Source organism: Eublepharis macularius, chromosome 12 (assembly GCF_028583425.1).
Source record: "Eublepharis macularius isolate TG4126 chromosome 12, MPM_Emac_v1.0, whole genome shotgun sequence".
Classification (NCBI taxonomy): domain Eukaryota; kingdom Metazoa; phylum Chordata; class Lepidosauria; order Squamata; family Eublepharidae; genus Eublepharis; species Eublepharis macularius.
In genome coordinates this window covers 51,967,892-51,992,440 of record NC_072801.1, presented here as the reverse complement: position 1 = coordinate 51,992,440, position 24,549 = coordinate 51,967,892, and the positions used below count along the sequence as shown (strand labels likewise).

General features: G+C 43.9%; 1 protein-coding gene across 1 annotated transcript; it reads left to right on the top strand.

Moving 5' to 3' along the window:
- Nucleotides 1-8,748: 8,748 nt before the first annotated feature.
- LOC129339298 (olfactory receptor 8S1-like) lies at nt 8,749-9,681 on the top strand. The gene has a single exon (XM_054993885.1). It carries the CDS (start codon nt 8,749-8,751, stop codon nt 9,679-9,681), a length of 933 nt encoding a protein of 310 aa, XP_054849860.1.
- The last annotated feature ends 14,868 nt before the right edge of the window (nt 9,682-24,549 follow it).

Genomic DNA, 24,549 nt, shown 5'->3' with positions numbered 1-24,549 from the left:
ATTGCATAAAATTGTTAAATATACACTGAACCAAGAGGCATTGGCATTCGTTGAAATCCTGAGGTATTAAACTCCTCTACAATCAAATGTATAGGATCCAACCAGAGAATGAGCACAGCAATTAAGTACAATACTGTTACACTGCCTCATCAATGGCAGTGTCTTGTGACTCTATGGGATTGGTTCAGAACCAGACACAATTGAATTACTACTGTTGGTGGGATGATACCTTTATACTGTGATCCGCTCAAATACCATCTCAAATACAACCTTGCCCACTAAGTAAGAGCCATGCTACAAATGACACCTTACACAGGTTGGACACTAGTCAGCTTACCTCAAGTTTTGATGGGAAATGTAGCCGTCCTGGTTTTACAGCTTGGCTCTCCATTACAGCTGCAAGACCAGGATGCCTACATTTCCCATCAAAACTTGAGGGAAGCTGACAAGTGTCCAACCTGTGTCAGGCGTCACTTGTAGCTTGGCTCTAAGTCCTCTACAAAAGAAGTAACTTCATAAGTATACCCTTGGAGTAACTCAAATACCTTCCCTCCATGGTCAGAAGAGAGGGCAAGTTTGGGAGATAAAAGGACCTCATGTAGCTCATCATTCAGATTCAATCTAGGCCTTTCCCTCAACTGCAGTGACTCTTGAAAATGCCACTTCAGGAACCAGCAATATTCAGCTTTCTTTCCCTCTCGTCTCTCTCTTTCCACCCTTCTCTCCTTCTCCAGCCATTTTCACTCACAGTCTGGTTGCCCTATGTTCCTGCTTGCTTCCCTTTTCTCTTCTTCACTCTCTCTGTACCCAGCTATGGATACCACTCTGACACTCTTAGCCATGAGCTCTCTCCCCACCCCCCACCCCGCTAAATGCGGCTGCTTCCACTAGGAGTCTGTTTAACTGCTCTCCATTTCATTTACCAGTTTTGTGTGTCTTTGATCTTATATTCCATTTTATATTGGCCATCACAGCTTCTTTTTACTAAAGGTTCAAGCAGAGTGTCTGTTGGTGATGTCATTCACAAAATGCATCTCTTAAGCATATGGTTTGGACATGTTTACTCATTCAGCCCTTTTGGGGTGAAGTTATTATTAGCCACATTAATTTTGTGTTAGAAAATTCATTTATTTTTTAGAATGGTACTGCACTGTTAAACTACTTGACTGTCTCTTGGAATCGTCAACGGAAATGGACCCTCCGTGCCCTTACAGCTGCTAAATGACATATGGACTTACGTTTAGATATTTGGAAATCTTTTAAACATAACTATGTAAAGATTTGCCAATACTGTTTTTGTGGCCAGCACTCTTTTCTTTTCTTTTTCCTTCTTTTAAATTTTTCTCTCCTATTTGCTTTGTATTTTTCTATGTTTTTGCACTAATAAAAAAAATTGCCTAAGCATGTCCCTTTGTATACACAGATTTAGGTCCCCATAGCAGGTTGGTAGGCACATGTGTAAATGCCACAGGAACGTGGATAACTGAGATGGCAAATAAAATCACAGACTACCGGCTGACGATCAAAAATGTTGCTGATTTGTTTTAGTTATACTGAATTTACTTGAGTTGTATTTCATATCACTAGAAACTATGGTAATCATACAGTGAGTTGTTCTGAACAGATATCTGTCTCTTTTATTTATAGGTTAATGGGTAAACAATTGCTACTGATATATTGTCAAAGGCTTTCACGGCCAGAGAACGATGGTTGTTGTGGGTTTTCCTGGCTGTATTGCCATGGTCTTGGCATTGTAGTTCCTGATATTTCGCCAGCAGCTGTGGCTGGCATCTTCAGAGGTATAGCACCAAAAGACAGAGCTCTCTCAGTGTCACAGACACTGAGATCCTGTGACACTGTGACAATGAGAGATCTCTGTCTTTTGGTGCTACACCTCTGAAAATGCCAGCCACAGCTGCTGGCGAAACATCAGGAACTACAATGCCAAGACCACGGCAATACAGCCCAGAAAACCCACAACAACCAATTGCTACTGAGGTTACATTTCGGCTCTGTTTGATCTTTCTCGTGGCTTCCAAACCCTTTTCTTCTATTGTATCTTCTGCCTTAATTTATAATCTATTTCTCACACTTTTTCATAGATCGTAACATGAAAGACATTGAAGGTGAACATGAAAGTACACACCACAGGAAAGGGGGGGGGGAGACATTGAAACAAGAAACTTTGAAGAATGAAGAGAATAGACATTTGCTAGAGCCCCAAAGATACTATTCTCATGAACTGGTGGCCAGAAGCAGTGTGAGCCAATTTGTAAGTTGCGCAGCCCACCTCTTTGAAATAACAGTTAGATCCAGCCACTTGTTAATTAGTCTAGATCTCTTGAAATAATGGTTAGATTCAGCCACTTGTTAATTAGTATAGATCTCTTGAAATAGTGGTTAGATTCAGCCACTTGGTCACTAGTCCTCTTGTTCCATAACTTTTTTGTACTTGAAGGTTCTATGATCCCCTTTTATAGGGATCAAAAGGAACCCATCCTTCCCTTTTCACCAGAAGAAAAGGGTATTGGATCCAGCTCAAAGGTCCCACAGTCTTCTAAATTCCACAAAAGCTGGAAGCCAGCATGGGGAGAGATGAAGAGATGCATCATCCAGAGACAATAGCTTTGGAAAGCAGAGGAAAGAGTGCAAACTATACAGAGAGTTAAAAGAAAGCATGCTAAAGTCTCAACGTTTGTTCCATCCCCACCCCATGCGAATTATCTCTGACCATGCACTTTTTATTCATTTATTATTTTGCCTGGTACCTCTAAGACCTGTCTACCATGTACTCAAGGCCTAATCCTTGACCATGAAGCTTTTATTTGCATTTCTGATCATACTGATAATTTCTGAGAGCCAGTTTGGTGTAGTGGTTATGAGCGCGGGAATCTAATCTGGAGAACCGGGTTTGATTCCCCACTCTTCCATTAGTAGCCAGCTGGGTGACCTTGGGACAGTCACCACTTCTAGGAGCTCTCTCAGCCCCACCCACCTCACAGGGTGATTACTGTTGAGGGGATAATAATAACATACTTTGTAGACCTCTCTGAGTGGGTGTTAAGTCATCCTGAAGGGTAGTATATAAATCAAATATTGTTGTTGTTGTTACTGCTGTTGCTGCTGCTACTGCTGCTGCTACTACTACTACTACTACTCTGCATGGGGTTGCCCCCCCCCACAAAGGGCCAGACACTGCTGATGTAGCCATCAAGAGATACCATCAAGAGTTGAATTCTTGCTTTAGTTTGTCCTCGGGGTGTTTTGCACATTCTAGGTCAGCCTACAGTGACAGTGGATTATTTGATATGTAGATGGAAGTGGATTATTTCAGGTAGGGTATAGGTCAACAAAACGTGGGAAATTTCTTAATCACTTGCTTGTGCATCAGCAGCCTCCTACCAAGAGCTTCATGGCAGCCATGAGTCTGGAGCTCCAGTGTTCCGAGTCCTTGTTCCAATCCCATGGTCTGTGCGTACAATTTCAGAAATAATTTTTTGTGTTTTTTTTAAGTACAAGCTATAAGTTGTGTATGTATGAGATGAGATCATGTGTGCAGGTTTCCATGTTAAAAGTTTGTTCCACATCCAAAGAAATTATGCAACGTTCAAACTGCTACTAATAAGTTTTCCTGTGTGACCTGAATGAGTTTATCTTTGAGATGGCATTGGAGAGTTGCCAGCCCCACTCCTGAAAATTCTGGCAGATGTTTGAGGTGGTGCCAGTAGATGGTGGAGTATGAGGGTGATGTCACTTCCACCATGCCTATCTAGGAATTTTCCCAATTTCTATGGTTATTACCCTACTACCAATGCATTGTCCCTAAATACGGATGAGAGATTTCAAAATTAGACAAGAGATGCTATAAGTAAGTTATTATTTTATTTATGATTACCATGGAATTTTAGCCTTTATTGTAATATATAGTGGACAGCAATTTGTTATTTTTATAGCTGCAGTACTGCAGCTTACCATTCTCTCTCTCACACTCACTCATGAGTCACGAATGAAAATAAAGCAGCAGAATGAAAGCAGCTTTCCTTCCTCTACAGAGTCCTCACCGCTTGCAGGTGTGGAGGACGGGCCATGCAGTCACCGCCCCCATGCAACCACACACACCCTGCTCAGCCCCCCCAGGTTCCTACCAGGGAATCCAGAAGGAGGTGGTGGTGGTGGTGCTGCAGCTGCTGCTGCCTCCACCACTGCCTACTGCTAAAGACATGGGCAGTGGGGAGGAAAAGGAATCACGTGGGCGGGGCCAAAACCCACACGATCTCTTTTCAGATGTTCTGGAATGCTGTTTCAGCACGTTCCCCCTCCAAATGAGCCCTGCATCTATTTCATTGCTTGCTGGATCTTACAGTTCTCACAGGTCATGAAGCCGCTTTATATTGAATTGGACCATTGGTCCATCAAGATCCCTAGTGTCATGTCTCACTGGTAGCAAGTCTCCAAGGTCTAAGAACTTTTTCACATCACCTACTGCTATTTGCCTGGGATTGAATCTGGAACCTTCTACATGTCAAGCAGATGCTCTGCTGAACCATGATCCCTCCCCAACAGGTCACACTGTTGAAATTTGACTCTTTGTTCCAGTCTTTGATGGAGTGGTCAATGGATGCTGTTCTTGAAAATTTCTCTGTTATGATATATGGGCTACTAGCTGCTTAAGGTTGAGCTTGTGGTTTTCTTTGATCTCCACAGAGATGGTCAACCTACAAATTAAATCTAAGGCCAAGTTCTTACTGAGGAAGTAAGCCTCTGTAGACTGTACCACTTAAATCTTCTGGCTAGCTTCTAAAGGCTGAATAACCCTTCAGACATAAACATCCCATAAACATCCCCTACCCATAAAAACCTAGATGTCAGGGAAAAGGTCTCTAGTCAGCTTTCCTCTAACATCTTTTTTTTTAATGTAGAAAGAAGTTTTGTTTAGGGAGGAATAGTCAACCATGTGGGCCCCCACGTACAGTCTGAAGTATTTACTGCTTCTGTGAGAACTGATGACAAGTTTACTCCTTCTAGATTGCTTTAACTTTCTATTCTAGGTCTAGTGAAAGGGCCAGAATTCAGTGGGAAAAGTATATGCACTTTAGGTAATCTGCTTCAGTTCTTTATATTTTTTTTTATTAAAGATTTTTATAGAGCACCTCTGGAAAAGAATACTACTCAAAACCTGGAGAACTGTTGCAACTCAAAGTTGACCATAGAGACAGGATGGACTAAAAAGCTTTTTCAAAATAAGGCAGTTTCCTATATAGTAGAATCTATGGCATCTTAAGAGCCTCATGGTGTAGAGTGTTAAGCTACAGTACTGCAGCCCAAGCTCTGCTCATGACCTGAGTTTGATTATGGTGGAAGCCAGGTTTAGGTAGCCGGCTCAAGGTTGACTCAGCCTTCCACCTTTCTGACATCAGTAAAATTAGTACCCAATTTCCTGGGAGTAAAGTGTAGATGACTGGGGAAGGCAATGACAAACTACCTGGTAACAAAAAGTCTGCCAAGAAAATGTCGTGATGAGACGTCCCCCCATGAGTCAGTAATGACTCGGTGCTTGCATGGGGGACTACCTTTACTTTTTAGGGCATCATAATCATAAACAGACTAACAAAAATCTGCAACAAGTATACCAATTTTAGAACGTTAAACACACAAATAGATTGATTACTAAAGAAGCTCCCAAAGGTAATTGAATAGGCGGAAAGAAGAGAACGTCACTTGACATCATAAAACCATCCAACTTTTTAACTATAGTGCTCCAGCCTTTAGACAGTACTGAGATAGAGCAATCTAAGCTAGGATACACAACATTTGAAAGTTTCTGCCAAAGCAAGGTATGAGTTAATGAAAGTATATCTTATGTTAGTTCTGCTCCTGAAGAGCCAGAACTCAGTGGGAGAGCATATGTGCTATAACAAGGACTTACTGTCAAACCTAGAAGAAAAGATGAGGCTGAAAGATCAAGTAAAATGTTAATTTCACATAAGTTTTCTTCTCATGTTTTTATCATAAGAACTGTTTTAGGGAACTAATTCCCAGAACAATGATAAAACTCAGCAAGCCCTCCTTTGAAATGAACTTGCAGCCGTATCTATATGGAATCTAAGTGGGCGTTTACATGGATTAAAGGGCTGGTAAGTACAAAAGCATTTCTGACTTTATCTTGTGAAAATGGGTGATATGTTTCAAAGTCAACAAACCAGGAATCTTGTGGCACCATAAAGTCTAATGAATATACTGAAGTGCAAGTGTATGCGAACCAGAAAACCCTTGGTTGTTCATGACTCGATTTCCATTTCCTGAGATATATTCCCCTAAAGCAAGAACCTCATAATGCATCTTTCATTTTCCTTAATTCAGCTCTGCAGCAGTCATCCCAGATGCATTAATATGTGGGAAAGTGAGAGTACACAGAGAAGCTGTTCAAGAACTTTCCAAAGGAAAACTGATTCAGGAAAGTACTGATGTGTTACACTTTTCTGTAGTTTGGGAGAAACAGTGGGATTCACTGGAGTTTAGTTATCTCACCACAGATAAGTTATTGGGTAGAAAAATACCCCCTCCCCAATAATAAAGACAAATGTTTAAAATATGTTCTTCTTGTGAAACGCACTGACATCTGCTACTACAAGCACAGATGTTAGGGGTGGTGGGATATTTTACTATCCCAAATTCAATATGTGTGATTTTTTTCACTTCTCTAATTAAGGTGAAAAGATAAGTAGCCCATCCCTCCAAAATTCTGTCCATTTATCAAAGTTTCCTCTTAGAGGCTTTGCTTATGCTCAACAAATGACTTCAAACTTTGTTCTGAAACTGAAGGCAACCAAAAAAGAAGAGCAGATTTAGCACATGTTTGAAAAAGATTGGGCAGCTAAATCAGTAACTTGAACATAGTTAAATGCATACCTTTATGGGGCTGTCAAATGCATACCTTTGGGTTTTTTTATCTCCCCTACAATTTCTGAAGAATTGAAAAACATGTGTTGTGTCATAAATCTGAGTATGCTCAGATATCCCATGCTCATGCAGTTGTGTTAAAGGAAATAACACTTTTTCTCTTAGGTAATTTGTGTGTAATCGATAAATCCAAAAAAGTGTATGATATTCTGCTACTGCTTTTTGTATAAACTGCCTCAAACAGTACTCTATAGAGGAGGCATTTAAATTCCCTAAATAAATATAGCAAGACAACTGTTTCATTTATACTTTTCTAATAATTACAAACGGCGATCCATGTTCCTTTGTTGTAGCAAAATAAAACAAAACTCCAGTACCAAGGTAAAGATGAAAATTTTTCAATATGAGAATTTGAGTCACAGGCTAGGCTTCCATCATTTTTAGCTGTTTTCATGGCTTTATTTATTTAATTTATAGTCTGCCTTTCTCACTGAGACTCAAGACAGACTACACAGTATGAGATTAGTACAATGAGCATCAAGGAAATTTCCATACAGTTTCAAGGACATTTCCATAAACAATGCCATAGGGCAAAACTATACAAGTTTGCAAAGACACAGTATTGGCAAGGATCCAATGCAGAGTAGAAGAAATGCTGGAAAAGAACATAATCAATTCTAGAACTAACATTAAACGACATGAAGCATGGTAGTACATAGGAGTACATATTTAAAGCAGCAGATAATATGTAAGGCAATATAGTGGTGAAGTCTATGGTCCCTAACTCATTAGCAAAGCATCTGAGACCCCCTCCCTATGTTTGTGCTCCTCCTTGCTCCTAATAACATCATAGCATCATTTTGCACCAATTGGAGTCTCTTAGTTAATTTAGATGGGAGTCCTATGTATAGTGCATTACAATAGTCAAGCCTTAATGTTACCATAGCATGTGTCCAGGCGGCCAGGTCAGCTGTATCGAGATAAAGAGCCATCTTCCAGGCTAGAGTGAGGTTGTAGTAAACATTTTTTGTGGCTACCTTAACTTGTTTTTCTAGTAGTAGCACTGTATCCATTATAATCCCTAGGCTCTTAACTGAGTCTGCAAGGGTCAGACGAACTTCATCGAAAATGGGGAGTACAATATCCTTCAAGATCTCTGCCTTCCCAATAAGCATCACTTCAGTCTTGTCTGGGTTCAATTTCAATTTGTTGTTTTTCAGCCATTTCACCATGGCTGTCAGGCAGCAATCTAAGATTTCTACTGAATCCTGTGGGGACCTGGACAGTGAGATATAAAGTTACCCAACTTTATATCTGCATATTGATGGCATCCAACTCCATAGTTTCTCACCTAAGTTTTTTTTTCTTTCATAAATACATTTTTAGGTTGCTAGTATTTATGGCTTGCTTTATTCCATCGGCTGCACAGTATTATTGTGCTTTTCTTTCCTTTTTTTTATCTTATGATCCAACTTGAGATGGTCTCCAGGGAAGCAGTATATACATAGGGCAGTATATACTATACATAGGGCTGTATCTGACCAGCTTTTTATCAGTAACTATTACTCAATTCTCTTCATTATTACATTGTATCCCATGTGGCTTTTGTTCATGCCAGTACTGTGTTCCCTGGCCTTTTTGGTGGAAAAACTTCTCCCCTTTTCACCAGCAAAAAAAAATTGGTTGGAAATGGATCATTATGCATATGCAATATCGTACAAGCACTAGAGTATTATTTCAAAGTTTAAATCTTTAAGTGCTGTTAAAATCCCTAAGAATGTACTCAGTAATAACCCCATTCTGCTTGTTTCTATTTATACAGATTTTTACAGCCCTGAATAACTCAGTATGGTGAACGAAACAATAATAACCGAGTTTATACTCTTGGGACTTTCCAGTGACCCACATCTACAGATTTTTCTCTTTTTGTTGTTTCTAATAATATTTTCAATGACATTATTAGGAAATGCAATAATTATTGTAGTGACTAGGATGGAGGCTGGTCTTCAGACCCCCATGTTCTTTTTCCTCAGCCATTTAGCCTTTGTTGACATCTGCTATTCCTCCGTTACTCTTCCCAAGATGCTGGAAAACTTCCTTGCAAAGAACAAAACCATTTCCCAGAAAGGATGCATTGCTCAGATCTTTTTCTTTTTCCAGTCTGCATGTGCTGAGGTTTTCATTCTCTCAGCAATGGCTTATGACCGCTACGTTGCTATCTGTCATCCACTGCATTATTCAGCTATCATGAAAAAAACCATCTGCAGACAGCTGGTGGGTGGAGCGTGGTCAATGGGTTTTTTATATGCGATGGTGAACACATTACCACTGGCGAATGTACATTTTTGTGGGAACAATACAATTAGCCATTATAGCTGTGAACTTCCTTCTCTCTTGCCATTGTCTTGCAGTAGCCCCCTTCCCAATTATGTTGTGCTTCTCATCTCTGTATTAGTATTTGGATTAAGCTCCTTCCTCCTCACCCTCATCTCTTATATTTACATCATATCCACCATCCTGAAAATCCAATCAGCAGAAGGCAGAAGCAAAGCCTTCTCTACCTGCAGCTCCCATCTCATTGTGGTTGGCTTATTTTATACTGCAGCTTTTTTTCGGTACACGAAGCCCAGTTCTGACTCTCTTGTAGATCTGGACAAGCTGGTTTCAATCCAGTATAGCATCTTAACACCCCTGTTAAACCCTATCATATATAGCCTGAAAAACAGTGAAATTAAGACTGCTTTAGGGAAAAGATTAGGAAAGTTCAGGGTTTTTAAATGATGCAAATTGCAGAGCACAGATGACCATTTGCTTATTTATATAAATATTTACACTCCGCCTTTCCCTGTGGCTAAAGGCAGCTTACATATCCCAGTTTAAGATGTACAAAAATGCAATAAAACTTAAAGAACACCCTTCCATTTTTAAAATTTACTTCATTTATACCCTCCCCCCCCAGTGGGGATCTAGTGGGGGTTACATGATTCTCCTCATTTTTTTACTTCACAACAACCCTACATGGTGGGTTAGACCCAGAGTGTGTGAAGTGCCCAAGGTTATTTAGTGAGGTTCCATGGTGGAGTTGTGAACTGACCCTGTGTCTCCCAGATCCCAGCCTGCCACCCTAGCCACTACACCACTCTAGCAGCCTACACTCCATTTAAAACCCCAGAAAATAAAATGCTTTTAAAGTGTTTTCTATTAATCTTTAGAGATGCTTCACTCCTCCTTTCCTCAAGGAGCTACTAGGAAAAAGCATGGGCTCTGTGCAATGTCAGGTGGCTGTCATAATTGGTGAACAGCCAGTAGGTAGTAGGGATGTGCATTTCGGCTTTCTAAAGCTGAAAGAAAGCCAAAACAAAAGTGTTTCGGTTTCTTTCAGGTTAGCCGAAACGTTTCGGGCTAAGCCGAAACGTTTCGGCTAGCCGAAAGAAAAAAAGCCGGAACGTTTCGGCTTTAGGCTTTTTCAATGGGAAAATGCCTCCGGCGTCTTCCCGGACGTCTGGGGGAGGCATTTTCCCACCGAATCAGCCCAAAATTGGTGGGCTTCTTCTAACCCCTCTCTACAAACCCCCCAAGTTTCAGACCGATTGGACTTTGGGGGGCCATGTTATGGCCCCCCAAAGCAGGTCCCCCTATCCTCCCATAAGAAAGCGAAGGAGCAGCATATTGTTAGCATGCTGCTGCTCATCTTCTTCATTATTTCCTATGGGGAAAAATGAAGAAGCAGGCTTCCTTTGCCAGGGGTGGCATTTTGTATGCAAAATGCCCCCTCACCCTCAGGGGCCCTTCTCCCACCCCTCCTCCCACCCCCCACCAAGGCTCAGCCTGCTCCCACTTGGGGGGGGGCATTTCATGGCCTCCCCAAGTAGGTGCTCTAATCTCATTCTCTACCACTGACAGCTGGGGGAGGCTTGTTTTGCCAGGGGTGGCATTTTGCATGCAAAATGCCCCCCAACCCTCTGGGGCCCTTCTCCCACCCCCCACCAAGTCTCAGACTGCTCCCACTTAGGGGGGGGCATTTCATGGCCTCCCCAAGTAGGTGCTCTCATCTCTACCACTGACAGCTGGGGGAGGCTTGTCTTGCAAGGGGTGGCATTTTGCATGCAAAATGCCCCCCAGCCCTCTGGGGCCCTTCTCCCACCCTTCCTCCCACCCCCCACCAAGGCTCAGACTGCTCCCACTTAGTGGGGACTTTTCATGGCCTCCCCAAGTAGGTGCTCTCAGCCCCCAAAGTCCACCCCCTACAGCCCCACAAAAACCCAATTCCACCCCAGCTGCCACACACAGACCCAAATCCCCACATTAGCCCCTCACAGACCCAAATCCACCCCCACCTGCCCCACACCCATAACCCCAGGAACAGGCTGGCAAAGGCCAGCCCTCTCCCTTTGTTCCCTATGCTGGGAACTTCTAAACTCTCTTTCCCTGGGCAATTCTGCACAGCCCAGGGGTGCCACAATGGTGGGCACACTTCTGAGTGCCAGCTGGTCCCTGTGAAAGAGCACCTGAACCACAGACACCCTCCCTCAAATTCCCCCACCACCTACAGAGATGGCTGGCCAGCCAGCCCCATTGTTCCCTATGATGGGAACCAACTGCACAACAAAGAATAAAACAAGAACAACACAAAATAAAGTTTTTAAAAAATTATTTTCTCCCTTCCAAAGTACAAGTAGGCAAAGCATAATGACACATTACACCAGCAGTCGCCCACACAGAAAAATAACACAACTCACTTAACATCAGAGAATCACAAAGCACGATTCCTGTCAAAAACACTTTATTTCTTGAACAGCTTTAGGTTACACAGCAGGGGGGAACACCAAAGGGCATGGCAGCACTATCTTACACAAAAATAACACAACTCACTTAACATCAGAGAATCACAAAAACACAATTCCTGTCAAAAACACTTTATTTCTTGAACAGTTTTAGGTTACACAGCAGGGGGGGGACACCAAAGGGCATGGAAGCAGTATCTTACACAAAAATAACACAACTCACTTCACATTAAAGAATCACCCCAAAAAATTGCTGTCAAAAGCACTTTATTTCTGTAACTGCTTTAGGTTACACAGTAGGAAGGCACAACAGAGCAGGAAAGCAGTGTACTACACAAAAAGAACACAACTCACTTCACATCAGAGAATCACACAAACACAATTGCTGTCAAAAACGGTGAAGTGGATTGTATTATTTTTTGTAGTACATTGCTATCATGCCCTGTTGTGCCCTCCTACTGTGTAACCTAAAGCTGTTCAAGAAATAAAGTGTTTTTGCCAGGAATTGTGTTTTTGTGATTCTCTGATGTTAAGCCCACCAATTTTGGGCTGATTCGGTGGGAAAATGCCTCCCCCAGACGTCCGGGAAGACGCCGGAGGCATTTTCCCATTGAAAAAGCCGAAAGCTGAAAGCCAAAAGTAAGCCGAAAGCCGAAAGCCGAAACGGCTGGCCGTTTCGGCTTTCGGCTTATATGAAAGAGAATCCTCTTTCGGCTTTCTGCTTTCGGCTTTAGCCGAAAATTTTTGGCTTGCACACCTCTAGTAGGTAGCAATTTGTTGATCGTACTTGGCACATGAGGACATAAGGGAAGAGATGCCCCTTTAGGTATGTGACACTTAGGACATAAAGATCTTTAAAGATCATAACTAGCACCCTTAATTGAACTTGGATCCACACTGGCAGTCAATGTCACTGAATAAAAATTGGTGAGATACATTTCTATCAGATAACCCCTGACAATGCTCAGGCTCCTGCATTTTCTGAACCATTTGTAATATCTGAGTTGTCTTGAAGGGTATCCCAGTGAAGGGCACATTACATGAATACAACCATGATATGACAACTACATGGAGTACAGTTGGTCACTGTGTCCATTTGTGCCAAATGATCCTTTCTTGGTACTGGCACATTCCAGAGGCCATTTTTTAAACTTTAGTTCTTCACTAGAAAAATATATAAACACTTGGTAGGATCTTACCAGATTTCCTGATCCCGTGATCCCCAACATTGCACTTTGAGGTGTTCGTAGGACCTTTCCTCTCTTTTTCACTAACAGAAAACCTGGTTGTTTCAACCCATGACATTGTCAGACAGCCAAATAGGTTTCAGGAAGTCATATATTTATATGTCCTTTTTTCTGTGGTGTTTATAAATGCTCTCTTTCTTGAGATGCCTCTCTGTATGCATCTGAAAGGTTAACTTTATCATGCTTGTCTCTGTCTGTACTCTTAGATATTTGCTGTAAATTATGGAAACCTATTACCTTTCCAATGTTCTGCCAGTTCTCTTCTAGCTCAATTTAGAAGAGTTTTATCAGGTTAATATTAGAGGTGGGCATGAACCAGAAAAAAATCATACCATGCGGTTGGTGGTTCGTCAAATTTCACCAATCACAAACCACGAACTTTCACGACCCTGCCCCTGGTTCACAAACCAGTTCATTTGGTTTGTGAAAATGTCACATCCAGGTCATAAAACCATCACTTCCGGGTCAGCAGAACGTCACTTCCAGGCCAGCAGAAGCTCACTTCTGGGTCAGCAGAAGGTCTGCAGGAAGTCCATCCTCTGTTGCCTAGGCAACTGATTGATTGGCACCAAGCTGTCTGCGGTGATGAACCAAAAAATGAGCCAAACGACCAACCTAAAAGTTCATGGCAGTTTGTTAGAAATGGTTCGTGCTTAATTTTTTTTCCATATTTCAGTTCGTGCCCATCTCTAGCTAATATTAGGCACCTTGACCATATTTTGTGAAGATGTTAGTACCACACTGGGATCTGGATTGAGAACAATACCAATTATTGTGCTTATTTCTGAAAATGTTTTATTCCAAAATGTGAATGTAACATAAGAATTAGCAAAGATCTGCAGTATGTTATAATGTGGTATAACATGTTTATTTTCTGCAAAATCTAATAGAAATAGCATTATTAAAAATCAAATAATAAGTCTTCCAAGAAACACAATGCTTAGGGGTTCCAGTCACCAGGTAAGGCCTGGGGTTCTCTCAGAATCACTACAAAAATGTGATCCCTTGGATAAAATGGCAGATGTAGAGGCATCACATTCCTGCTGCACTTCCTTCCCTCCATACACTCTACCTTCCCCAGATCTTCAAGAGTTGTCCAGGATGGAACTGGCAACCCTTTAAGTTTTCTCTGTTCCAGGTGGGGAGGTAATGCCAGAGGACATGGGAGCTGGGCTTGCCATGGAAAGTAGAGGAGGACAGTTCCTGTTTGATGGCTGGCTTTTGTTGGTGTGGTGTGGGTCATCTTGAATTCAGGGTCATCTGTTTTCATGTACAACCCTTTAAAGTTATTTAGGGGCTGTTTTACATTTAGAGTCACCTTCCTTTCAGGCAAATATGGTAACATCTGATTACTAAGAATTGGAAAGCTGGAATATAATAATAACTAATAATAACTGTGCTTATATACTGCTCTTCTAGACAGATTAGTGCCTTACCCAGAGTGGTGAACAAGTTAGTGTTATTATTATCCCCACAATACAGCTGGGGCAGTGGGGCTGAGAGGGTGGCTTACCCAAGGCCACCTAATGAGCTCATAGTAGTAGTGGGAACCAGTGGAGTGCTGATTCTCAGCTGAACCACTTAACCACTGTGCAACATCAGGTTTCCTAATATGGCTCTCCTAAGTGCTGGGAACCCTGAAAAAAACACTCTTGCAGCATTTGAAGCATCTGAATAACGGAGAAGGCAGAGAAGTAAGAAACCTCTTATCCACTGCTGGTGGTGCAGTAGCTGTTAGTACAGAGTGGGAAAGAAATGGTCTTTCCTTGGGTAGAATTTATTCTGAACTGGAGACAAACTCAGGAGTCATAATGATTGTCTTATATTTAAAGTAGGAATTATCATTTACTGAGGTTTGTGTTCAGAACCAAGGAATTGCATCACTGGCCGATTCCAGATGACTAACCTTAAGGCGTTTCAAGCCGCCCTCTTCTGGATCGCGATGGGGAAAATGCGAAATATCGCGTTTCCTCGCGCGAGTTTTGCGCGTCGTCGCGCAAAACTCGCGCGAGGAAATGCGATATTTCGCATTTTCCCCGTCGCGATCCGGAAGAGGGCGGCATGAAACGCCTTAAGGTTAGTCATCTGGAATCAGCCACTGACTAAAATACCTTTAATTCGATTTGAGAAACAGAAGCCAGTAAGAAAATGTAACAAAGCTGAGATGCAGAGAAAATGAAATACAAAGAAAAACAAACTAGCTGCAGAATTAACAATGGAAAAAGGACAGGAAGATTGAAGGAAAAAAGAAAAAGATGTCGATCGGTGGCAAGTGGCAAGCCCCCTGGAGATTGCCCGCCACCAGTGGCAAGCCCCCCTCCCCCAGAGGTGGCCCGCTACCCCGAGAACATGTGCAGTGCACACGCTCCTGGGAGCATGACAACATCATTTCCGGGAGTGACATCATTGTGCCAGCCATGCAAGGGCTGCTGCATGGCCAGAAGACTAACATGAGCGCAGCATTAGGTAAGTGCCAGCACCCCCCCCCCTCCTACTGGGCGGGAAAAAGGTAATCCTACTTCCATCAGGAGGGGGGACCTGGGGCTTACCTTCTTGTTGCTCCTGACATGCTTCTGGGAAGTGATGTCACTTCCTGGAAGTGACATCATCACACAAGGTGGGGGAGTGCACACACTAGGGCTGCCAGCCTCCAGGTGGTGGCTGGAAATCTCCTGGAATTTCAACAGATCTCCAGGCAACAAAGATCAGTTCCCATGGAGAAAATGGCACATGAGGAAGGGGGATATTGGCATTATGCTATTGTGAGACATGCACAATTCGGCCCCAATTTTGATAGCAAGCAGAAGCCCTCAGATACCTGGGAGACATACATGCAACAGTAAAAATAAAGTTAACATGGAATAGAAGGAACATAACTGGAGAAGAATGTAGCTTTAATATAACCGGGTATTGGCCTAACTCTCTGTAACAGGCACAAGAAAGAGGCCCTTTGTCTTCATCTCTCTAGCCTTGCATTTCGGCCTGGGTTGGCTGTAAAGCCAAAAGCACATTCCAGAGATGCAAAACAACTTTCAATTGCCCATCCTGCCTGATCTCTGCCAAGTCTCAAGAGATTAGATATGTTCAATCCTCAATCAGAATACTGATTCTGATTTAGCTTGAATTGCCTCCTATGTTTCCATGGGAAAGATGAATAGCCAACATCTACTTGTTGTGTTAAGAGATGGGAACAGACAAACTGCTGGCCCTGGGAAAAGCACACATCCATAGGATAGTTACTTTATTGATACCAGAGGTGCCAGAAAAGGACTGTTTCTTCTTTGATATAATAGACAATTGCTAAAAGTGTTAATTGAGAAGATGGATAACCTCTTAATTGTAATGAACCAATTATCTGTATACACAACCTGCTTGTCTAATTACACGTTGAATGTATAATGTACCTGAATTGATAAAAGTTCATGTAATGCCTTTGAAACACCGAAGAGCACTTGGGTCTGAGGGGCCTTACACTACCTACTCTCTTCCATCTGTTCAAATAAACCAGTCAGTTTACCCTCTTCACTGGACTCTACCATCTGCTTCTTTTCTGAGTCTGGCCTAGAAGCAGTTCAGGACACGTGTTTTTGCATGTAACACCTGGCTGAGATCCTCCCCCAGGGTCCACACCCCAAATTTCCAGGAATTTCCCAATCCAGGGCTGGCAACCTTAGCATGTGTGCTTTGCAGCAGGCCAATTTGAGTCCAAAATGAGCCTGCTGTGAAGTGCAGGAGAGCTCCTGGGGCAGCATGATGATGTTAGGAGGCCCATTGCCCACCTTCACCCCAGCTGGCCAAGTAAGTAGTGGCAGAAGGTGAAAGATGGGAGTGGGGGATCCCTTGCCCCACTGGGGGAATGGGATCCCTAGTGGGGACCTTTGTTTTCTGTGGACTGTGCAAAGTATCTGAGACTGTATGCATCAATACAGAAATCTCTGCTTAATACATAAATATGGGAATTTTTTTTAGGCTGAAACGTTTCTCCTTTTTCATGTATCTCCCTTTTCTCCTTGCTTCCAATATTAAGCCATGCTGTGATAACTAAAGGTATGCTTATGTTCCTTAAGCAATAGGCTTAAACAACTCTGCTGCATCAAGGAGCTTCTGAGGGAGAAAGGAGAGGAGAGGAAAGAAAAACTACTTAAAAACTAATATTGAATCTGTGGTGATGAGAGCTAAAGGCATAAGATCATAGCTAACAGGGATGCATGTTTTCTCCAGTTTCAGTGGGGTGCAACCTACAGAACATTTCTGCTCCTGCAAGAACTTGTGTGAGCCTAAAACATACGAACATAATTGAAAACACCTCTAACATTGTCAGCTTACCCATAATAACCCCTATTGCATTACCACTTCCACAAGACATTGTCCAAACCCCATCTAAGCAACACTCTCTCCCTGCATAAAGTTCACCATCAATCAAATCTTATTGCACATTGATATTGGACTGAAGCCAATGGGTTAATTTTCATGGGGAAAAATCTCACATCATTATTGGTCATTGAGGTGTGTGGAATATAAGCATTCTGGGAGTGCAATCCCATTCAGAGTTATTCCAAGCTAAGCCTATGGAGTTTGAGGGCCAAGCTACACATGACGAATGACACTTGAACGGCAAGTGGATTGAGTGGAGGGCAAGTGAACAGGGAGAAATACACTTGCCATTCAAGTGTCATTCGTCATGTGTAGCTTGGCCCTAAACTGGAGAAATTTCAAGACTGCGTGCCAAAATGAAGTCTGAGGGCCAAGCTATACATGACGAATGACACTTGAACAGCAAGTGTATTTCTCCCTGTTCACTTGCCCTCCACTCAATCCACTTGCCGTTCAAGTGTCATTCGTCATGTGTAGCTTGGCCCTAAGGCTTCGATCAAGTAAGTCTAAGGCTTACTTGATCATAAGTCCAATTGAAAATAAGTAGGACTTACTTTCAAGTATGCATAAACTCCAGCTACACATTATATCACACATCTCATTTATTCAAATAAATTGCTTACAAGATAATGTAAGTCAAAATGGGTTTGGATGAGGATTATGATCCTGAGCCTTCAGGCCTCAAGGAAGCCTGAGGCCTAGTGAGTAAATTTCTAGTAGACCTGGTGGCCAGTTCCCTTGCAGGACTACATTTCCCATGATCCTTCCCTGATAGAAAAATGTAGGAGAAAGGAAAGCCAATCATTGCTGAGGAACACGGCCATGGGAGAATTAAGATCCCGCCTACTGAAGAAGGAAGGCATCCTTCTCCAAGAGAAGCAGCTACCAGCCAGAGAGGCGAGAGGGCTGTGCCTAGGAAGGGCCTGGAATTGCAAGGAGCAGTCAGTTAGCCACCTTAGGAAGCTTTATTGTTTTCATTTTCAGCTCCTTTACATATTAATTTTGCCTGCATGTTATAAATTTTTCCACTGTTAAATCTGTAACTCATAGACCCCTGCCACTTTATCCCACACATCTTGTTAAATAAAACTGTTTTAGTCTGCCTGCATTGTCATGTCTCTAGCCTGACCAGTCATCAGGCAATGGCCTCCCCAAAAGAGGGATGAAGCTTGGAAGGGAAAGGGGGGTACTCTGGGGCCTTCCTAATTGAATTCCCAGACCAGAGAGGTGGCAACCAGTAAAACCCTTGCCTGCTCCAGGGCTGAAGGGGGCAGAAGTGAAAGGGATGACTAGAGGACTCCAAAGAAAGGAACCCTTTTCTTGGACAGACCCCCACAAGACCCCCTTGCCCCATGACAAGGTGCATTGACCTATTTCATACCAAATGTATATTTTATTAACAGAAAACACACCTCATATTTCAAGAAAAATATATTCCAAGGCATCTTACAATAAATGAGGGTAGAATAACTGTATGTAGCATTGCACTGTAAATGTGTATCCCGGAGGAGGGAATACCTTGGTCTTGGAACTGCTACTAAGAAGACTCGTTCTACATGTGCCACACGTTTGATGTTGGTTGGGCATGGAGATGAGTCCCATCAGTTAAGCTTTCCTTTCCTTCATTAATAATCTCCTTTCACCAAAGTTCTTGAGAAAAATCTATAAATTAAATAAGTAAAATACTATATAAAAATCAAACAACCTTGAATAAGCATATCCATTTTTACCGAGAATAAAATAAATTAAAACCCATCTGAACAATACATTGCTCTATATTTCTATCTTGACATTACAGAGTCCAAAATCAGAATCAGGTCCATCTCCCCCCCCCCGCTTAAAGGGAAGACCTTCATGAACCTTTTTTATTTCAAGAGGAGCATAAAAGAAGCAGACCTAAGAAGGCCCCCTCCTCCCATTTGTACAGGTGGTAAAGCTAACTGGATCCATACCAGTAATTCACGAGTGGTATTTGCTAAAAGGAGAAACAAAAACATGTTGGAGTTGAAACAGTGGGAGTTATCAGATTTGGTTTCCTAGAACAGAGTAGAAGACTCAGCCCCTGCACAGTCAGCTGAAATTAAACCCTACGAAGATGGAGGTCCTGCACTTGAGTTGTGGGTGCGTAGGTTCGGGACTCTGGCTCCCGGTCCTTGATGGGGCATTACTTATGCCAGTTCTGAAGGTCAGGAGTTTGAGGGTGATCCTAGATACCTCCCTGAAAATGGAGGCTCGGGTCACAGCAGTTGTGAGGTCCTCCTTCTTTTACTTTCAACACACCAGGCAGCTTGTCCTTTACCTTTCAACCCATGATTTAACTACAGAGATACAGGCAATGGTCACTTCTAGATTACTGTAGCACACTCTACATGGAGCCTCCCCTGGGTCTGAGCCAGAAATTGCAGCTGGTTCAAAATGCAGTGGCGCATGTCATCACTGGAATGTCAAGCGGTACACACATAACACCGGAATTGCGCCAGCTGCATTGGCTGCCAGTGGAGTACCGAATCAAACCCCTCTCTATTAGACCCATCCACCATCCAGTTTTGAAGTAGCAGATTGACTCCCTCAAATTCGCTGATTGCTACTGTATATTTTAACTACATATTGTATTTTTGTATTTTGTGCTACTCGTTGATTTTAACTGTTTTTAAGATATAAACTATTACAAATGTTTTTATTTGATGTAATCCGCCCTGGGCCTGCTTGCACAGGGAGGGCAGAATAAATTGGAAATAATAATATGAAACTGTTGTTTTACTCCCTTTAATTGTACTCCTGGGACGAACCTTTCTGTTTCATCTACAGCTTGTACAAAGTCAAAGGAGCTCTCTTGGTGGTTGGTTCCAGTTGGTATAAATAGTAATATCTGTCCATTTGTTCTGAGACAATTGGAGATTCACATGAAATATATATAAGGTATTTTCCCCATCATGTTCTGTCATTTGAGGATCTACTGTTAAGGTGACCAGATGTACAAGAGAACAGCACTTTTAACTGATGCCCACATGGAAATATTCTGACAGATATATTCTGACAGATACGGTTTGTGTGACAGAGGTTTAAAAAGCTGCCTCTGACAAATTTCCTTCTTCAGGGACATTATTAAATGTTCTAGAGCCTTGTCATGTGTTGCATCTGGGCATCCTATCTTTTATACTTTAAATTATGGAACTAAATGTGAAAGCTGTCCTTAAGGTATGACCTGAGTATAATTTTTTTTTGTCTTTTTAATATAGATTTGTCCAGTAAATCTCCCTGCAATTTCCATGCATTTTTTGCTTCTAAATGCTTTCCGCTTAGGAAATGTGTGATGTTGATTCTTCCAGATGTTCTCTCTCTCCACAGGGTTATTTCTATGGATTCTGAGGGATGGAGGTTTGTGTCACATATCATATCCTTCAAAAAAAAAAGGTGGGGTGGGGTGGGAAATGAGAAGCAGTGCTGGAAAATGTAATCTGTTAATCATTTTACTCTCCCATTACACCATACTAACCTTAAGAGATACAGGGTGGCAAATCCATATATCAAGGGGTGTCAAAATGCCTTGAATAATGAATATTCAAGCAATTCCAATCAGTAAGACAATCATTGCACCTCAGGGCAATGAGACCAGAGAAGACCAAGTCTGCTAACTCAAAAAAATAACTGTGTTCTCACAATGGCAGGAATTGATAACTATCCATTCCTTCTTATCACTAATATTGCTGAATCATTGACTCTCTAGACTGAGCACTTTAATGTTTAGGGGAATTAAAAAAATATATTCAAATTTCAGTTTAAGTCATTTTGGAAATACAGGATAGATAATGGGTTTGCAAATGTTTGAAGTAGGTTATTCAAATATATACAACTATGATCTTATGAAGATATTATAATCAGGAATCAATATTCATTACTCTACTCTCCAAGGCCTCAGGGAAGGCTCTTCCTTGTCACCCACTATCTTTCCAACTGAAGAAGCCGGGAATTGAACCTGAGATATTCTTCATGTTAAGTCAATACTATACCATTGAGCCACAGCTCCACTCCATCATAAAAACTTTGTTAAATACCAATATACTTTTAAGCAACATTTACAAATTACTGGACTTGGACCATTTATAACGAGAATAACGCAAGGAGGAACATTCACGTTCCTAAGCAGCTTTCATCTTTTGAAACATTAATTTGTTTTTATTTGTATGTTAAGTTCATCTTTCAGTTGTTTATCATCACTGGTTAGCCATACTTTCCTGGGAGTAAGCCCCGTTGAATACAGGTGGGTAGGATTCTGAGTAGATCTACTAACTTTCTAAAACACTTGAAAGTTGTATTTCTGCACGCTGACTTGTAAGGAAACTCCAGAGAACTCATTGGCCTTTAGAAATGAATTATGCATTCCCTTGAATTTATGGGTTAAATATAAATGTCTATAGAGGTTATAAAACTGTTTTGAATTGGGTTATGGTTATGAACTCTTTATTCTTAATTGAGAAACAGTTCAGCCATTAGTCCCCATGAATATCTCAGATAAACATCTCCTTTCTCCAAATATAATTCGGCCAACCCTCCTGCAGCCTAGCTGCTTAGGGAGGTGGCCGTCGGTTGCCCTCCTGGATGGAGGAAGGGCAGACCAGCCTTTCCCGGGCATCCGGGGCTTAGCTGGGTGGGCGGAGCTAGAAGCCTCTTTCTGGAGGCTCCGCTCACCCAGCCGCAGTCTTGCTGAACGCTCGGAAGGAGAGGACGTGTTTTTTCTCCTCCCGAGCGTTGAGTGAGGCAGAGGCTGCTTTGGCGGCGGCGGCGGCGGCGGCGGCTCCTGCGGCGGCGGGCCTTGCTGAGACGGCAAGGGCAGCGGCGGGCTGTTCGGCGGCGGCGGCGGCGGCAGCAGCGACTCTTGCCGCGGCGGGCCTCGAGAAGGCTGCGAGGACAGCGGCAGGCCGTTCGGCGGCGGCGGCGGCGGGGGCTTCGGCGGCGGCAGCTTGCCTCTCGGCAGTGGCTGCAGCCCGGGCCTTTTGCGCCTTTCTATTTGGGCGAGGTTTCGCCGCTGATTAGGGCGGCCCGGCTCGGTGGGCCTCGGGCCGCGGACGCGGCGTCCTTTTGGGCGCCAGGGCGGTGGCCTCCACCCCGTCAGGGCAGCTGCATTGGGGCCGCGGTATTGGGGGCCATTTTGCATTGGGCCCAGTGGTCCGAAACCCCCCCCCCCGCGCTAAAGGAACTGGGTGCCTGGTGGGCGGCTGAGATCCAAGGGGCCTGGCCATATAGTGGTCGGGACTTTAGGCCCTGAGCCTCGCTGTTTTGCCCCCCCCCCCTTTTTCCCACCCATTCAACGTTCCTAGGTTTTGGCTGGGGGCTGGGAGCCCTGGTCTTTTTTGTCTTTCAGGCGGGGGGAATTTTTGCCTCCCCCCCCCTTGGTCGAGTGGCGGCCATTTTGTGTTGTGATCGGCGGCCATTTTGCGGATCCCTGGCTGGGGTGGTGGCCTATCTGTTCTGGGAACTGTTTTGGTGCGCTTACTGGGGTTTGGCATTTGTGCTGGTATTATGCCCCCTAAAAAGGGTGGTGGCCCTCCTAAGGGCAAGCAACCTGCCAAACGGGCACCTGCTAAGCGAGCTGCTCCGGCAGCTAGCTCTTCTGAGGATGAGGGGGAGCTGGTTAATCAGCAGAACATTTTAGAGCGTTTGGCAGCTCTGGAACGGAGTAAAGGTGTACCTTCGGCGGCTGCGCCTGGTAAGGGTAAGGCTCGGCCCATCAGAGGGGCGTCTAGAGATGCCACGAATAGGGAGATTCTCAGGCGTCTTTCTGTTTTGGAAGGTGTTGCAGGTCCTGCAGCAGGTAGTTCCAGTGGTGCTCAGCCAGCAGCGGAGGTGGAACCGGAGTTGGACGTCGAGCAAGAGGTGGTCTTGGACCCTGAGCCAGTGGCAGTGGCAGTGGATCCTGTGGAGCCTGTGGGTAAGCAACCTACACCTCAATATGGACTGTCATGGCCATGGGGGCCCTTTGGGCAGCCTCCTACACAGGGTTCTTCAGGTGCGCCCTTTGGGGCGGTGCAGCAGCTTCAGTCTGCTTGGCCTGTTCCTGGCCAGCATCCATGGCAACCTCAGGCCGTGGGGTCGGCTGGGGCTCACCAGGCAGCACCAGCTCAGCCCTCGTGGGTAGGATTTGATGCCCCATGGGGACAGGGGCAGGCTGGGATGTGGCCTGGCGGTGCTGGTGGGCTTTGGGGTTATTACCCCTACTCAACTCTGGCCTACGGACAGGTGCCTTTCAGTGCCCTCCCCTTTGGAGACACGGCACTTCCCCTTGGCGATCATTTAACTCAGGCCACCCGCGATAAGATTCTAAAAGGGGAATATGTTGATCTCTTTACCCTTCTTTTTCGTGAATTGGAAAAAAAGGATAAAGATGAGTTGGATGACAGGGATAAAGAGCGTCTTAAGCGACGCCGTGTTGATCGGACCTGGGCTAACTGGCTGCCAGGTTTTTTGATATATGCAGGGGTGTTGGTTAGGGCTCAGCCTCATAGGGCTGCATCATTGCTGCAGTACCTTGACATCATTTATAAGGGCTATACTGGCTTCTCTGGTGCTGCTTGGATGCAGTACGATGAGGAGTTCAGGATGAGGGCTGCCCTTACTCCTAATCTTCCTTGGGATCGGATTCACCAACAGCTTTGGCTGCAGGTGATGTCGCCAGCGAAGCCCAGTGTGGGGGACCGCTCTGATAGCGGCCATCTGGTGCAGCGTTCCGCTACGGCCTCTGCAACCGCCACTACCCGCGCTACGGCGGGGCAGCAGGTTCAACCCCGGCTGCTTTGCTGGGAGTTTGCGTTTAAGGGACAGTGCGGCCGTAAACCTTGTAGGTTCCGGCACGAGTGCCCTTCCTGTGCTGGGTATCACTCGTACAATTCCTGCCCCAAACTTAGACAGGGAGGTGGGGGTAGGAAGCCCGGAGGCGGGGGTGCTCCCAGTCAGCAGCCTTCTGGTAAAGGGTCCCAGCCCGGTAAGGCTGAAGGTCCTTGAGCGGCTGCTACGCAATTACCCCAGGAGGCAGGATGCCCTCTTTCTGTTTAGAGGTTTCAGTTTGGGTTTTAGGATCCCAGTTCGGGGTCCACGTTCCTCGTTTATGTCGAATAATTTGCGTTCTGTCCAGGGTATGGAGGAGGTAGTTAGATGTAAGATAGCCAAGGAGTGTTCTGAGGGCCGGGTTTTGGGTCCTTTTGACTCACCCCCGGTTCCCAATCTCCGGGTGTCCCCATTGGGTGTAG

Coding starts and splice junctions, on each gene's coding strand:
- LOC129339298 (XM_054993885.1), top strand. CDS start 8,749: ATGGTGAACGAAACAATAATAACCGAGTTTATACTCTTGGGACTTTCC.